Here is a 16,529-nt window from a genome sequence, read left to right on the forward strand (position 1 = left end):
GAGATCCAGTCGATTTAGGGTTTGTCATCTTCAAGTAAAAGCAAACAGGGTTTTATGGCATGGTCGTTATATCTTTTATTTTTTTCTTTTTCTCTTACATATGGAAAGAAGAGATCTATCCATCCTTGGACCGTGAATCATGCTTGAATTCGTGATTTGGTGGAAAACTGTTCGTTACTCGAATTTGAAGCGCGGTTGGAGCATTATTTTACACCAAACTGGCATTTAACGCCCATTTGAAGTTGGGTTGGAGATGCCGAAGTTGTTTAATAATGAGTTGTGATTAGGAGCGAAATGCTACTTAAAGGACTTCATGACCAATAGCCATTGTAAGATGATATATATTGGTCATTTGTCCACAAACCTTAATTTTAAATGAGAAGATCAAGTGAAGAGACGATGTTCCCTAATTGGCAGCCATGAAAGCGTAATAAGATAGAAGAGGGAAAAAAACCACTTATTTGATTATTATGGTGAACATGAATACTAGATTAAAAAAGAAAAGAAAACGAAAATCTCTCACTTTGTTTCTCTCCACTGATGAGTTGGATTGGATACATTGGCATTAGATGCAGAAGTGAAGAAAGAATTCTTGTGATTATGCATCCACACTTTGAAAACTTTCCTACTAATACCAACCCCTTTGCAGAACCTTTCTATTTCATCTTCTTTATCTTTTCTCTGCAGCTTCCATCCCAATTTCTCCGCAAATGCCAGCATTTTCTCTTTCTGATCTTCTGTAAACTTTGTCCTAATCCTTTTCTTCCCACTCCGTTCCGACTCTGGAGATTCCGGTATCTGCCTCCTGCCGCAGCCAGTGCCACCACCATATTCTACCATCTCGTGATCATGACTGCCGCTTGCACCACACGTGACCTTACGATGGAAGTTACGATGGCAGCCACATGCAGCACAGTATAGACTGCCGGAGGAAGTGTCATCAAGCGTAAATTCTCCGCAGCCGTCGGTGGCGTAGCTGCCAAGGCTGGCTGCATGGTTTCTTAGGCACTCCTTGTATATGTCATTTGTGTTCTCTCCTTCCATCTCTCTCTCTCTCTCTGCTCTCTATATTCTCTTGCTATATGTGTGTATATATATGTGTGATTTGAGGAAAGTGATATATGGAATGCAATCGTGGTAACAATGATTTACAACTATATATATGTGGACTCGACAATTGACAGCACAATGTATGCTTTTTCTGTTCATAGTACCAAGGAACAAAAATCCCTATAAATACTATTTAGAAGTTGTGGGAACATTTTATGATATCCATGTTGTCGTAATTAATTAATTAGTTAATTAATAGTTGCAATAAGTTATGAACAGTTTCATGAACCCATAACCATGGTAGTTGGTTAATTATGTACTATTTTTTCATACTTCATTACGTACCAATAGAAGGTCAAAGGAAAAGAAGCAAGAACGTAGGTGATTTTGTATCGAGCTCGGTTGTTAGGAATGAAATAAATGACGATCCAGAATGTCAACGTCTTGAATGATTGAGAGCCTTGATCTAAGATCAGGTGCAGGTCGTAATCCGTACTGTACTTTGACATTATAGGGCTCCACAATAATCGTGTCACCTAAAATTCCTCCATAGTCTTTATCTATATGATGAAATCATGCATCTCATTGTACCGAACTCATGCCTCTCTTGTTTATTCTAATTATTCAATGTAACGTGTTAAATATGTCATTATAAATTAACTTAAAAGTTTTTGAAACGTTGCTCAACGTTGAGGCTAAATTATATAAATCAAATTGGGGATAGTTGATGTATATTTTAGGTAAAGAACACTAGTGATAAAAGAACGACAATTACCCATTCTTAAAATCAACGTTTTTAATAAGATTAAAGAGTCGAACAAAATAGGATAAAGTTCTCATTCAAATTAAATGATGATGCTATAACAATAGTACATAAATGAAGATGTGGTATATTAATTTTGAATTAACTTAATAAGTTGGATTTCACAATGAATAATTTATCAACTTTCAAACTTCAACTTTAATCACAAATTTCACGAGGCTCACATATTTTATCAATTTTTTTGGAAATCTGCTAAATTTATTTATTAGTAGCTAGCTTTGTCAAAACAACCCCTAGTTGTTATAACTATACTTTGTCATTAAATAGGACAAAAAATTGTTGATTTAGAAAATCTATTTGAAATGAAATACATGCAATTATAATAGGGGACAAGTATGATATAAAATAGTTTCCCCCTCTCTCATTTGGACGTGACACATGAAGTGATGAATGAAAAAATGGTGTAAAATCAATGTATCTGCAGTTATTGTTATAAACTATTACCAGGCACCAGAGAGGCTGGAGAGTCAGCTTTGTCCCAGTTCATGAACATAAATATTCTGTCTAATGTATCTACAATGTCTACTTGTGGCTGACTCACTCAATATATAATCAAATAAATAAATTTAGGCCTTAAAGTTTTTTCCCAGATATTAAAAATATATATGTAGAGTAGAATTCATCTTTAAAAATAAATAAATTAAGAATAGACGTTTGAATGTTTATCAGTTAATTGCAAGCCAAATATTTATGATGTGAGACTCAATTAAGATAGTTGCAATTTCAACTTCCTAATTGATGGCTAAATCAAATGATGGATTACATGCTCCCCCCAATTAGAAAGGATGAGAAGAGAAATTAGATTGATTGATATGTCTCGCCTTGTTCAAAATCTCCAACTATTAGACACAATATCTGCAATAAACTATACGAATCATAGAAATAATTTCAAAATAACACGGGTTAAGGTTGGCCTATAAAGAGATGGCTTATGTCGAATGAGACCATACTTTTCACCTCTGTTCTTACTTCTTGTATGCAATGCAAGTCATTCTCAGATATCAACTAATTTGAGACCCCAATTCTATTTTTTGATACGAGTCTTGATGAAACCAACTACTTGCTTTGCATTCAAGATCTTGTAAGTGCATCTCCAATGCATGCCAAATTGCACCAAATTGCAAACTTCCTCCAACCATTGCACCAAATTTTGGTGCAAAATGATGCAACATGAATAGTGTTGCACCATATTTTGTTCAACACTATTCATTACACCAATTTTTTGCACCAAATGGTGTAACGTCCGTTTTGCCCTTATTTTTCATTTTTCAAAGATAATGATTAAGGGTATTTGTGTCATTTTCGTTCTATGATGATGATAATTAATTACACTATTAATTATATTATTAAAGTTTATTATTTTTAATAATATAATCAATAATAATTAACGTANATTGTTTATCATAAATTAATAATATAATCAATTATTTTTGTCAATTTAACATAATATATAAAACACGTGAATAATTTAGTAATAAATATATTTGTTAATTTAACGAAGTTATGATTTAGTAATTTATATAGTTTAAATAAATATTTTTTTAAAATAAATACATTGTCAAAAATCGAAATAATGAATAAAATAATAAAGCAATGTTTATTTGGTATAAGTTTTGGTGTAATGATTAGAAAAGAATTTTGGTTTGGTACAAGATTTGGTGTAAAATAGTGCAAATTTTGGTGCAACGCTGGAAATGGTCTAAGATGTCAAAGGATTGCTGCTTTCATAGATGTAGGGAAAAGGTCAGTGTTCGTTACACAAATTATTTTGTGTCATTTTGTTGAATCACTATTGTCTTATTTATCCTCAATTGTATATTATTTTTAACATTTGTTTGGTATGGATTAAAATCATATTTTTAATAGATTTTGATAAAAAAAAAATTGATAAAATGTGTAGCTGAAAAGTTGTAGTGTCAATGAAATAAATAATAAAATTATTGTTAATTTTGACTTGGAAATCTAATAGATTTTGATAATAAAAATAAAATAAAAACTGATAAAATGTGTGATTAAAATGTGGTAAGTTCAATGAGATAAATGGTAAAATTATCATTAATTTTGATTAAGATTAAAATATAGATTTTAATCCTAACCAAACACAGTCTTAATATGTTTAGGTTCATTATGCTCATTTTTAAGAACATTTTGTCTTATATTAATCCAATTATCCCTCTCTATATACAAAATAAATCAAGAGAAGAGGTGTGAAGAGTATGGGAGAAACTCACTAATGAACGTAGGGAACATGCAGAAAGTATTTTACTACACCAGCCACTTCGTTTATGTACTTGTAAGAGAAGTGAAATTAGTTGGTTTAAACTTTTAGAGACATGATATATTTTTTATAGTCAATCTGTACCAAACAACAGTTAAAAAATGAAATAACAGTCAAAAAATTGATTTTAATTGACTTAAAATCTGCACTACACAAGCACATATTTATAGTTAATCTTTACTATGCTCCCGTGTACATAGGAGGATACTCATTTCTATCAAAAGTCGAACATGCGAGCAACTTAAAATTACTTTATCTAGAAGTTTAAAATGTCAAAAGAGGAATGTGTATTCTATTTTATTTATTTTAGAGTACAACTTATATTGTATTTGTCTGATAAAATTTCTCTAAAATTGTATTAACTTTTCAGCTAGTCAAACTATGATCAAATATTTCGCGGGATTCACAATTTTTTTTAATATCAATTTTCAACTAGATAATTCATCAATCTTTATAAAAAACCGTAAAAAAATCTCATCGTCATCAAATCATGACCATCGTTGTCCCATAGAAAACGATATCCACTCCAACACATCTTCCCGTGCAAGTAGGGATCGAGATTTTCTCCTTGCACTTCATGTAATTATGATGTTTACTAAAAATTCTTTTTTATACAAAGTTAGTTAAGGTAAAGCGTACAATTTTCTTGTTGCTTTGCTGCCTTGTGAGATTTCATATTTTTGTGGAAGTCTTCAAAAAGAAGTGCTAAAATCCATGAAATGGACAAAATAGTGCTACCCGTGTCATTTTCAAATTTTCAAATCAATACGTCCACTGGCCCAATTTCATTTTTTTTCCCCATTTATTTCTAGTGGGATTTAGGGTACACTTGAATTAAAATTTAGAGGGTGTGTTTGAAATGCTCCATCTATAAAAGTTTTGGGACCTTAGCTGCAAATTATCCTTTCCGTTTGTAACAGCCACGAGTTCACGGTCTTTCTTTCCTTCTGTGCAAGAGGCAAATTCTTGAACTTGAACCAGTTTGATTGCAATTTTAAGCGAAATTCGCAGAGTAAACCTAAATTTCATCTTTTTCTTGCAAAAGGAAGCCAAATTACAGGCATTGGAATGTGATGATTTCCGTACTGCTGCAATCGCCGGCGGTCGCTGTGGCTGCGGCTTCAGTGTCCAGCCACCGCAGCCTTCGCCTGCCTCTGTTTAACATTCCATCAATAGACGACCACCACCACCAGCAACGACCACAACGGCTTAGTATGAGGCGGAGGTTTGGAGGCCGCGTTTTTGTGAATAAGGAAGACACTGGCACTGAAGTGAGCACCACTAATTCCACTCCATCTTCCACAGAAAAACAAGAAATAGACCAAGAGCCAACACCACAAGAAGAAGACGGTGACCCAGATCCTCAGGACCTTGAATATGTTTCCCAAATCAAAAGAGTCAGTAACATTCTTCACTTGAATCCCAACTCATTTTACTTTAGTTTTTTTTTATGTTCTTCATATTCGTTTGTGTAGGAAATTTACTAGTCAAGCTTTTTCATCCAGGTTTTGGAGCTTCTTAAGAAAAACAGAGACATGCTCTTCAATGAGGTATTTTTAGGAAGTGAAATTTAAGTGTTTAATTTTTTCCACCCTTCCCTGCACTATTATTTTACTGTATATCGTTATATATTGCCTCTTAAGTGGGGTATTAATTTGACAAACTATGAGAAGAATTCTATGCTGATTTGCAGGTTAAGTTAACTATATCGATTGAAGACCCCAGGGACGTTGAGAGGAAGCGTTTGCTTGGCATTGACGATGAAAATGCTCCCACCAGGGACGAATTGGGTGCTGCTTTAGTGGAAGTAATTCACATCTTTATGCACTTCAGTGTACTTTATCTACAGCCAAACCTGCATGTCTTTCTAGAAAAGAGTGCTTTTTGTGCAGCCTTGGTTTTATAATTGTCATAGGCTTAGAGAATTCTTGAATTGACGGAAAGTCATGCCACCATTTTTACACAGTTTTGCCTTGTGGATCTCAAACTACAGAGTGTTGTACAAATCATTCTTTAGGTCAGCTCATAAGGTTCATATATTAGAGTCTTCAAGACTTGGCATAGGAAAGATGTATTACTTATTAGTCGAGACAAAGTCATAATTCCGTCGAAATGAACATTTATTTAAATGTAAAGCGATCTGCAACAACACTTTGATTGTTTGTGTGTCAAGAAATTACCTTGTTGGGATAACCACTAGTTCTTATCATCTAACTTTGAATGCATGAATGCACATCCATTTATAATTATTATGACCATGTTTAAGTTCATGTTTGACAGAGCTTTCGTTTTTCTTAGGTAAATGAAGGTAAAATTCCAAAAGATCGCGTTGCTTTGCAGATGCTTGCTGAAGAAATGATGCAATGGCCTAATTTAGAGGTACTATTCTCGCTGTCAACACTTTGTAATTATGAAAGACCACTTGTTGTGAAGTCGTAAAGATAAACCCAATATAATATTATTGGCGTTAAGGTCTATGCTCATAAATCACAAGTAACTATTTCCTGCTGTCGAGATATGCTTTTATGACTGGTGTTAATGGGGGAAACCTATTCACAAAATTTCCCTCATGAAGTCATTTAACTGTGCGCAAGCTTGCGGAACCCATGGATACGAGTACATGTGATATTTTCTGTATATAAATGCACGATTGCTTGCAAGAGAACTAAATTAATGAACTTATTCTTCATTGAATACAAGCTGATCACCACCATCTCATCTGCCCTTTCTACGTGTAACATGCATATTAGGCGTTTGGATAGATAGTACTCATATATTGGATTCCTGCCGCGTTGAGTTTTTTATTGTGAGAATTCTGTATAAGAACGATCATAATCAAGGTCCAGAATATTCCCGGCAACCTGTATATAAGTAAAAAAATGTGTCGCTAAAAATCTGAATTTCGAGATCCTTGCCTATTTCTCAATGCTTGTGCACAAAGTTTCTGATTCAATAAAAGCATCTTGTATCCCAGTTTGATAGTGCCAAAACATATCCTATGTATCTGGACTGTATTGCTCTCTTTCTTTCTCCAAGCAAAATGTGTATTGCTCTCTTTATTTCTCCAAGCAACATGTATTTACTCCCCCCCTATTCACATTTATAGATATTCTTTCCGCGGCATTTGACCTTTTTCTTTGTCCTCTATAGCAGCTACATAGTGCATTCTGGTTTTATCCAATGTTGCCTTGTGGTCAACTATAACATTCCAGGTGTAATGGATCTCCTCAAAATACATTTTTTTTTCCTTTTCTTTTCGTGAATTTTTGATAGGTTGAAATAACACCAAAGAAGAAACGGCCTGGAAAATCTTTATATGCAAAAGTCACAGACACTGGTATTGATCCAAGAGAAGCTGCCAAGAGACTGAATGTTGATTGGGATACAGCTGCAGAGATCGAGGATGCTGAGGCTGATGAAGTGGAAGTGCCATCGGCCGTGGTTGGTTTCCTCTCCTTACCTAGATATTACTGCTTAAAAGCATGTTCCTGTGTCGACATTTTTACTGTCTTACTCTTACGCATATAATGAAATGAAAAGTTATAGAGGAAACTGATTGGAAGGTAGTTGTTTGAATGCAGGGATATGGAGCTTTATACTTGGTTACAGCATTTCCAGTGATTATTGGCATCTCCGTAGTGCTCATTCTATTTTATAATTCTCTCCAATAAAAGAATTTTCAAAGAATGCCTCCGTTGTGTTGTAATAAACTCAAAGTTTGAACATGGTATAAATATTATGCGTTCATAGGCATCTCTCTGTACTGTTTTTCCGTCTGTCAATTTCTGATGCAGATAGAAAAGCCTTTTTTTTTGGGGGGGGAGGGGGAAGGAATTACAACTCATAAATGATTTTCTTCCACTTTATTCAGCTCAATCAAATTTTCTTCTTGGCTTTCACGGAATTAGCTTTTGGTTTATAAACAAAAACAAGTGAGATAAATGCCATCAAGTTGGAAACATGGAACCAGTACTGCATCACAGTGCAAATTCGACTAAAATTTATAGAAAATTCACATTTCGAAATCCATTTGCTAGACAAAACGAACTAAAGGCACATTTTGTGTTTAATACAAGACAGAATTAGTCTGCAATAAATAAAATTTTAATTTCTTTAATACTGTTCCAACATCGTACTGACTACATTGTTTCTGAATAAATTTTTCAAGTTCAGCATTGGTACAACAGTATTTTAGAATCACCTCCATCCTAAGACTACCAGATAATGAGCAAGCAATCCACAAACCCTTATCAGTAGCATTTTTTAGGCCTCCTTTTCTTATTCTCGAATATCTTTTCATAACTCGAAAAAGATTCATGTCTTCGACTCCTGAGTTTCTAACAATCGGCTAAAAGACTCCAAAAAATGTGGCAACAGCAAATCCTAAAAATAAAGCTCCTCCCAAGTATCCAACCTGATTCAAAACAATCGTCAGATCAGATGTATACTTAATTTAAAAAATAAAAAAATAATTAAAAAAATCATTCCTGGTAGATTTTTTTCTTTCGTGGTTTTACCAGTTTTTCAGAAATGTAATTAGCAAGAAATGCGCCTCCAAGAATCGCAAAAGATGTAGCAAGCAGGTGTCCAACGATGGCTCCACTTGCGACTCCCCATGGAGACTGGCCAATAAAAGAAAATATAAAAACAGCTGAGATTTTTTAGACACAGAAGCACAGAATGAAATACGGCTATTATACCTGTGCTGCGCCTAGAGCAATCGTTGCAAGCATTGAACGATCTCCCCATTCCTAAAAGCAAAAGTAGCACGGAGAAATCAACCCGTGTGTTTCAGAAAATCTAAACCTCAACAACTTATACTTAAGTTTAACCATTTTGGATTAACAAAGTATATCAAACAAAGGCCATGACATGTGCCTCAAATTGTGTGATGACAGATCAAATCTTTGAGAATTAATTGGCAATGGAAATGCCATTGAAATAGTTTGATCTCTAGCTTAATTCCACAACCATTGTGATTGTATTTCTGTCCTCCTTACAACCAAACCAAACACACGGGGAAAGAATGAAAGAAAGAAAGATATAGATAATAATGTTGCCACCTCGCAACAAACTAAGATTTTATAAAAAGAGAAGTTCATATTCACGAAATACTTGCAACACTAACTATTCTTTAACCGGTAAAATGGATTTTGCACTCTTTCAAATTTAAAAAGATGGAGACAAAAGAACGGTGAAAATGCTCACAGCGAAGAATACAAGGCTGAATGACTTCGACACAATTTCAAGTGGATTTGAGAGTCGTTTTGATACCTGAAAGCATCACAGATCGATATTGTTAAAAAATAATTTAGGGCAAACATTTTTTTCCCTAGGGTCAGAAAGGGGGATTGGGGGTGGGTGCACTGAAAAGGAAACACGAGAAATATGCAATCTGGAAAGCGAAACTTAAGCTTAAGAACATAATCCCATGAGAAAGGCTTACATTTTCTTTCACAAGCTCCTCAGCTTCAACAAATTCACCGCTACCTTGGTCACCAGTTTTAGCTACAGTGGATGGAAGGTCCCATGCATCTTTAATTGATCTGAGGCCAAAGAACATCAGAAGGGCTATAGCAGCATATTCTCCAATTGGCAAGGCTGCATTTATGAGAAGAATGGCAAACAGAGATGTGTCACAAATTGGAAAAATTTTGAAGCCAATTAGTCAGTCATTATATCCTAAAAATTATTTGTTCAATGAATGTATGTTGATAACACGGACACAAACATGAAACTCAGAACTCACTTGTTTGAAATTGAGCAGGTACTGAATGAAATATTCGTCCAATAATGACAGACAGGACAGTCATTAGTGATAGTGCCCCCATTGATCCCAGAAGGACCTAATCATAATCAATAGCACTAAATTTGTCAGGATCGCGTTAATGCAAATAAATTTCACTTCTACGCAAGATGAAACAATACTTCATGCTTATCAGTATGACTAAATATAAATCCATACATGAAAAATACAACTTATAAAATTGACCTGTAAGTTTTCTTCTCTTGCATTCTATATTCAAAATAATAAAATTTTTTTTTTCAGAAATACTGGGTTAGTAGCCAATCCTGATGCAGCACCAATAGGATGATTAATAGAAAAAGAAGATAGATTCAGAAAGAATATGGAATTAAGGAGGGTGGAAGAAGAAGAATTTAACAGAAGAAGGCAGAAGAAGGAGAGGGATGCGCCATAAGCCACCAAATAATTATTCATTCATCAATTGTCCATTACACGATGAAAAAGATTTAAATAACAAAAACCTAAAGAGAGAGAGTCAAGTCCATAAAGAAATAACCCAACTAAAATAAACAAAATAACAGTCCAACTAAAATGAAACAATAAACTTGATGTCACTTAAAATAAATAATTGGATGTCCTCATCAAATCCTATTCCCATTCACAAGAATTAACTAAAAAATAGTTGGGGCAATTAGGATTCTATCTTGACTACCAAAACCTCCTCCTTTATTACTGTAATTGCTATTTATCTTTGAATTTGTACTAACACGAGTTACCGTCTCATTTGGTAATGCACCATGCTCCTTGTCATTGTCCTTGCATACCCAAAGGAGACGGGCATATATATCACTCAACGAAGATAGTGCTTTACTAGTAAGTAACTGAGTACGAGACACCTCATATTCAGGACCTAAACCTACAAGAAAACATTATACCACAATCTGCTCTTCTTGTTCATACATTGTCTTCACATTACTAGTAATACGAAACATGACCTGCTTTTCTTCAAATGCCTATTTTATATAAGTATAATATTGAAAGAGATTTCGCCCCTTTTGCTCTGTCTGATAAATCTTTAACATCAGTTCATGAACATGCGACACATCCTGTTTACTCATATATAAAAATTCTAGATAGTCCCACAATTCTTTTACAGTTTCACAATGATTGATGACATCGTCAATTGTCGGATAAAGGGTATTTTGAATTTGATCAAAGAGTTTATCATCCTCCATCAGCCTTTTTTTTTCGAATTCTAGGATTAGTATCAAATTGTGATGGTGAGTAATCAATCAATTGATCACCCAAATCCAAACTTGGCACATACCAATGGACAATTCTCTTCCATTGAGCATAATTCCTACTACTCGTTAACTTTACTTGAGATTTTTGAGGATGGGGTTACTGTGATTTCATTCACCACTTTCTTATCACTTTTGACCATAATTTGATAACTAGAAAATACACGAAAGGAAGAATGTCCAAAAGGGATGAAGGCCCAACCAAACCAAAATCAGTCAACTTCCCCTACAGCCCAAATCAGTTCATTGGTCCAATTGAATCACCTGTCGGAGAAAACCTATACAATGAAGCCAAGAAGTCACCCACATGTGACTCCAGTTACTGATCGCTATATGCACTAGCAGCGAGAGGTGTCGATAGTCACACTGAAGCAAACAAGAATCCTCTAACCAAAGGAAACGTAAGGCAGAATCACACAATGGCCTTGGACACTCGTTGCAAAGTAGTTTCCACCACCACCGAAGCCTAAGGCAGAATCACACAACGGCCTTGGACGCTCATTGCAAAGTAGTTTCCACCACCACAGAAGCCTCTTCTGATCTTCACCCACCAAGCAGTGACCCAGGTAAGTGTTGGTTTATCGCCAAAAGTACCAACCCAAACTTTTGCCACCATCGAGAGCAACCCACAAAATTTCTTTTTCAGAAACTCACAAACCCTTGCTCTGATACCAGTTTACTTGATTTGGGAAATCTCAATTTTCTTATGTTATTCATCAACAGGTGACACACATATATATACATACAAAGGATATTTCTCAAAAGGAAATATCCTCTATCATAAGGAAATATTCCAGACTTATACACCTATCATATATCTATCAAATTCATACCTGCATTAACACATTCAGTTCATAACCAAAGTTAAGCTAATCAAACACATTTCATTGACAATTTCCATGCAAATAAGCTTATTTCTATGTAAGTTCCATGACTGCAATCAAACATTCTTAGTTTTTCCGTTCAAATTTTCTGCTCCTCTTGAACATGTTGACAGCATGTTGGGTAAATTTAGCCTTCAAATGACAAAAAGAACAAAGAGCTCCCACAAAAGGTAAACTAGAAACATTTCAAGCACAACTTAGACTACTTTGTATGAGAAAAATCACAAGGAAAAATAAGAAATTTTTTTTACATGTTTGGTGCATTCTATTGACCAGGATTTGACAATACAATGAACAAGATTTAACTCATTTTTCATCTTTAATATTGTCCCGTAACATCCAATCCAACTTATCAAACATGCTATATAAGCTGGAAAAACATTCACGAGAAACAATAATGTTTGGAATTATTAGGATATCAGAGAGAGGCAAAGGTCACAAGAGAGTGGGAGGGCAGAGGAAGGAATAATTCATACCAGTAGTTTCTCATATTGCATGGCCAACAATGCAGCAATGAAAAATGTCTGTTAAAATGAGCATTAAAAGATTAGGTATAATGCATATAAAGATTCACAACAGGAGTGATCTATGAAGGCAATCTAAAGAAAATGGTATCAGAAAATAAAAAGAAAAGAGATGAGAAAAATACTAATGTTTGAATATTCTGTCAAAGATTTATGTATTTATTCTGTCAAAGCCTTAACTCAGAATTTTAGTTGGAAATGGGAGAAGAAAACTAAAAAACTACTTTGCAAAGTGCTTCAACTTATTCCAACTAAAAATAAAAATAAAATAAAATGGCAACTAGAAAGAATAATGATAAAAGTAGAGAGAACTTTAGCCAACTAAAATTTCAAAGTAAAAGTCATAAGACTTATTTTGAAATTAACTCTTCCCTTAAAGTCAAAATAAGTAAATTATTTCCAACTTTGACCTACAAACAAAATTATATATTATAGGACTTACTCATTTACTTATAAGTGAACTTTTTAATCTTGGGCAAACATTCTCTTCATATATGTGGACAAAAACAACATAGAAACGTCGTCTTTATGAAATATTTTACCTTGTCCCCAATCTCGGAAACAAATATCAAGGAGAATGCAGCCGTGAAGCCTGACTTTGCAATTGCTGCTAAGAGTGTTGAAGGTCCTTTCATGAAAGTAATCAGCGAAAATACTAAAGCACATCCACATAGCACAAGAGCTATAGAGAGGAGATACAGAATCTGATTAGGAGACTTCTCACTGCAATTCAACAAAGATATTATAAATAAGTCTTGGATTGGGATTCAGAGAGCTTCTCCTTTGGTCCATGACCCCAGAAATGGCATTTATACATCAAATAACAAGGTTTCTATGCACATGCCAAGAAAGTAGAAGCAGAATAGGATGGGAGCAAGTTTAAATAAGCTTAAAAGGAAGTAAAAATTGCTTATAAGCTTCTTTTTTGCTGAATAAAATTTTAAAAGTAACTTATTCAGCTTGGCCAAAGATTCTCCATAAGCATTGGAGTCATGGCAATCTGATATTTTTCTGGGTGAATACTTTAGCCTGATGCTTAAATCTACAAGATAGGTTTTTTGTTCCTTAGAAATGATTTGCACACGTATAATTTGATGTCAAGAAATACGGTAAGATCACTGCTACATTTTTATTTTTATTTTTATTTTTTTTTTAAATTCTCAACCCAACATTAGTACATAGTAGCCCATTTATAGCAAAGGAATGAATCAAAAAGAGAAAGGCCCAGATGAATATAGTGTACTTTACCAAAAAAAGGAATAGAAAAATCAAATATGTACATCGGAATCATGTCTTCCGACTCAAATAATCAGTCCAGTAGTACTGAACATAATTTTTCCTGACAATGCAAGGATATATAAAAGGTACTCAAAACTATAAAACTGTGACCTTCAAAAATTAATAATCGCTGCTTAAATTCATGCATGCCGGTACTCCATGTGAACTTTATCTACTAAGAATCAGTTTTTTCTGAAATTACTTCGAGGTCTAAGAAGAGACTCAGAAACATTTATATCATCTCAGTCTAAATCATTCATTGTCAAACAATAATTCATTTTCAAGACCATTCAAAGTTAAATTTGATAATTTCAAATTATATCGAAACTAAAGGAAAGTTGCCTTTGACAATGAATTATTGTCAAACAATAACTCATTTTAAGAATCATTCAATATGAAATTATTAATTTCAAATTTTAGGGAAACTAAAAGAAACTTACCTTTGAGACGAAATATCACCAGGTGTTCCACTGACAGAGAAATTTTTGTTGTCATTTTCCTGTCTCCCTTCAGAGTCGCCAGATCCTGTACCAACATTCAACGCATTTGTTTTGATAGCTCTGCGCCCCGCTTGCATCCATTGCGACTCTCTACATTGCACTAAACAAGGAAATTATCAGTCAACACAACAATACAACAACAACAATAACATACTAAGCCTTTTCCTGATCAATTTTGGGTTGATAAAAAAAAAAAAACAAAGATAAGTTTTGTGTAGAGCATGGATTGGAACAGCTCAAGTAGAATGTACACAGAAGTCAAAAGAACAATAGAAAGTATCAAATCCATTAGATCAGCAGCCCATCTAGGAATTAGACGACTTCTTTACTTTTTTTCCAATGTGTAAGCAGGAAGTAATTTCACAACTTCATCCATAAAAGTACAACAACCATTTCTTCAAAGTTCGAACTATTATATGAACTCTACCAAAACATTGTATAGCATTGTCATAAGACAGGTAAAGACCATTTGAAATATTGAGAGAGAGGTTCCACTAGTTTCCGTTTTCTTTTAGTAAAAACAAATCGGAGTATTGAATTTAGAAGGCAAATAATCCGCAATACAAGACACCTTCCAATGATAAATAGAATTCCAGACCTTTATGTCAGTTGAATTCTTTCGATAAACAATCCCACCTATGCATAAGATAACCCAAATCACTCGACGATACTGATCACACGAGTAAATTCACAAGAATGCCTTTTGTTCTATACAATACAGAATGTCAAAATAACTCTTTCCAGTTCATCATACAACCATAAGAAGTTATCCAACTGTTTCTCAAATAACATTCAAAGTAACGATCCAAGTTCCGATCTACTGAAGAATCCACCCCAAGTAGAAAAAAAGAAAAGGTAAATTTTGAGGCATAAAAATACAAGGGCAGAAAAACGACACAAAGATTCTATCTTTATCAAATTTCTAGTTGAACTCTGGGAAAACAAAAAGAGCATAGAGTGGACTGAAGGAGTACTTACATGAACATGAAGATGATGTAATACATCTTCTTGGCACCAAAGAGCAAAAGGGAAATGAATTGCTCAACACGAAAAAGGGTGGAAGCCTTTTCTTGTTCCCTTTTCTTGTTGCAATTAAAATTTGAGGTGTTTGTATAGTCAGAATTTGCATTTTGCCACTTCAGAAACTGTTTTCCTTACAAAATCTTCATGCCCATTACACAAAATTGGGACTTAAAATGATAGTAATAAACTAAGAACTAGCAAGAAAAGGAGTGGACAATTGTGATGAGTTTGAGGTGTGAAGGGGATATAGGCGTGTGTCCGGTTTGCTTCGACGGGGATCTCCTACCCTCCTGTTTCTTTTTGTCCAATTCCTGAACTTACGTTTTTTATCACGAGAAGCGCGACTTTTTCAGAACAATATTTTGAGTAACCAGGAGAGTTCAATACCGCGAGTTTAGTTGAAAATTGAAACTGAAGAAGATTGACTGAAAATAATTGCTTTACGAGTACGGTTAAAACATACAAATTTGAGCCCCCCAAAAATTAGGACTAAACTTACCAATGACCAACTAACTTTATATTTAATGTCATCATGATCATTTTATTTTATTTTATTTTATCATGACCAATTAACTTTATATTTAGTATGACCATGGTCGACTAATTTTATTTTATTTTATCAGGACCACCTAATTTCATATAAAATTTCACCATAACCATCCAACTGCATATAACATTCACTATGACTACCCAACTTCTTTTCATAATTTACACTAATTTTAAAAGGGGGAAATATTAACTTTGCTTATATATAAAAAATAAATTTTAAAAAAAAAAGTAAAAACTTATCCCTCTCAAATTATCTGAGTTTTTATAAGTATACAGAAAATGCCTTACAGACAACCGTTTCCCTGTATAAATTTTGTAAAGCATTTTTTGGTAAGTGTAGCACTTCTCAAATTATTATCAACCAAATATTTCATTTGATCCAGAGTTTTTATCTATTTTTAATTACACGTTCTTCCAAAAAAAAATCAACTTTCATAAAAAATTCTGTTTAAAAATTGAATTAAAAAAATATCAGTGGACAAAAGCAGGCCCGGCCCATCCAGGACTAGACTAGACAACAAAGCCATGTTCAAAGCTGGGCCGTGCATTGACATAAGATGTAGTTAGGCCTAA

General features: G+C 34.0%; 3 protein-coding genes across 3 annotated transcripts; 1 reads left to right on the top strand and 2 right to left on the bottom strand.

Annotated features, from left to right (window-relative positions):
• Window positions 1-519: 519 nt before the first annotated feature.
• On the bottom strand, window positions 520-1,044 carry LOC111406481 (zinc-finger homeodomain protein 5-like). Its single transcript, XM_023035898.1, has one exon. It carries the CDS (start codon window positions 1,042-1,044, stop codon window positions 520-522), a length of 525 nt encoding a protein of 174 aa, XP_022891666.1.
• A 4,013-nt stretch (window positions 1,045-5,057) lies between these two features.
• Window positions 5,058-7,904, top strand: LOC111405338 (ycf3-interacting protein 1, chloroplastic-like). Its single transcript, XM_023034165.1, has 6 exons — window positions 5,058-5,548; window positions 5,657-5,701; window positions 5,845-5,958; window positions 6,450-6,530; window positions 7,425-7,592; window positions 7,733-7,904. Exons 1-6 carry the CDS (start codon window positions 5,225-5,227, stop codon window positions 7,820-7,822), a joined length of 822 nt encoding a protein of 273 aa, XP_022889933.1. The 5' UTR covers window positions 5,058-5,224; the 3' UTR covers window positions 7,823-7,904.
• A 329-nt stretch (window positions 7,905-8,233) lies between these two features.
• LOC111405337 (protein PAM71-homolog, chloroplastic) lies at window positions 8,234-15,708 on the bottom strand. Its single transcript, XM_023034164.1, has 10 exons — window positions 15,363-15,708; window positions 14,325-14,484; window positions 13,149-13,329; window positions 12,559-12,606; window positions 9,901-9,997; window positions 9,598-9,752; window positions 9,360-9,425; window positions 8,852-8,902; window positions 8,669-8,773; window positions 8,234-8,565 (listed from the first exon to the last, which is right to left on the bottom strand). The coding sequence occupies exons 1-10, from the start codon at window positions 15,511-15,513 to the stop codon at window positions 8,500-8,502; spliced, it is 1,080 nt and encodes a 359-aa protein (XP_022889932.1). The 5' UTR covers window positions 15,514-15,708; the 3' UTR covers window positions 8,234-8,499.
• Window positions 15,709-16,529: the final 821 nt, after the last annotated feature.

This window comes from Olea europaea, chromosome 12, assembly GCF_002742605.1.
Source record: "Olea europaea var. sylvestris chromosome 12, O_europaea_v1, whole genome shotgun sequence".
Taxonomy (NCBI): Eukaryota; Viridiplantae; Streptophyta; class Magnoliopsida; order Lamiales; family Oleaceae; genus Olea; species Olea europaea.

What these genes read in the sequence shown, in the direction of transcription:
- LOC111406481 (XM_023035898.1), bottom strand. Translation starts at nt 1,044, where the DNA reads ATGGAAGGAGAGAACACAAATGACATATACAAGGAGTGCCTAAGAAAC.
- LOC111405338 (XM_023034165.1), top strand. Translation starts at nt 5,225, where the DNA reads ATGATTTCCGTACTGCTGCAATCGCCGGCGGTCGCTGTGGCTGCGGCT. An exon ending in ATGTTTCCCAAATCAAAAGA is followed by an intron (nt 5,549 to 5,656) that starts GTCAGTAACATT and finishes TTTTTCATCCAG; the next exon opens with GTTTTGGAGCTTCTTAAGAA. An exon ending in TGCAATGGCCTAATTTAGAG is followed by an intron (nt 6,531 to 7,424) that starts GTACTATTCTCG and finishes AATTTTTGATAG; the next exon opens with GTTGAAATAACACCAAAGAA.
- LOC111405337 (XM_023034164.1), bottom strand. Translation starts at nt 15,513, where the DNA reads ATGCAAATTCTGACTATACAAACACCTCAAATTTTAATTGCAACAAGA. An exon ending in TGCAATATGAGAAACTACTG is followed by an intron (nt 9,998 to 12,558) that starts GTATGAATTATT and finishes GATTATGATTAG; the next exon opens with GTCCTTCTGGGATCAATGGG. An exon ending in TCAGCCTTGTATTCTTCGCT is followed by an intron (nt 8,903 to 9,359) that starts GTGAGCATTTTC and finishes TTTTGCTTTTAG; the next exon opens with GAATGGGGAGATCGTTCAAT.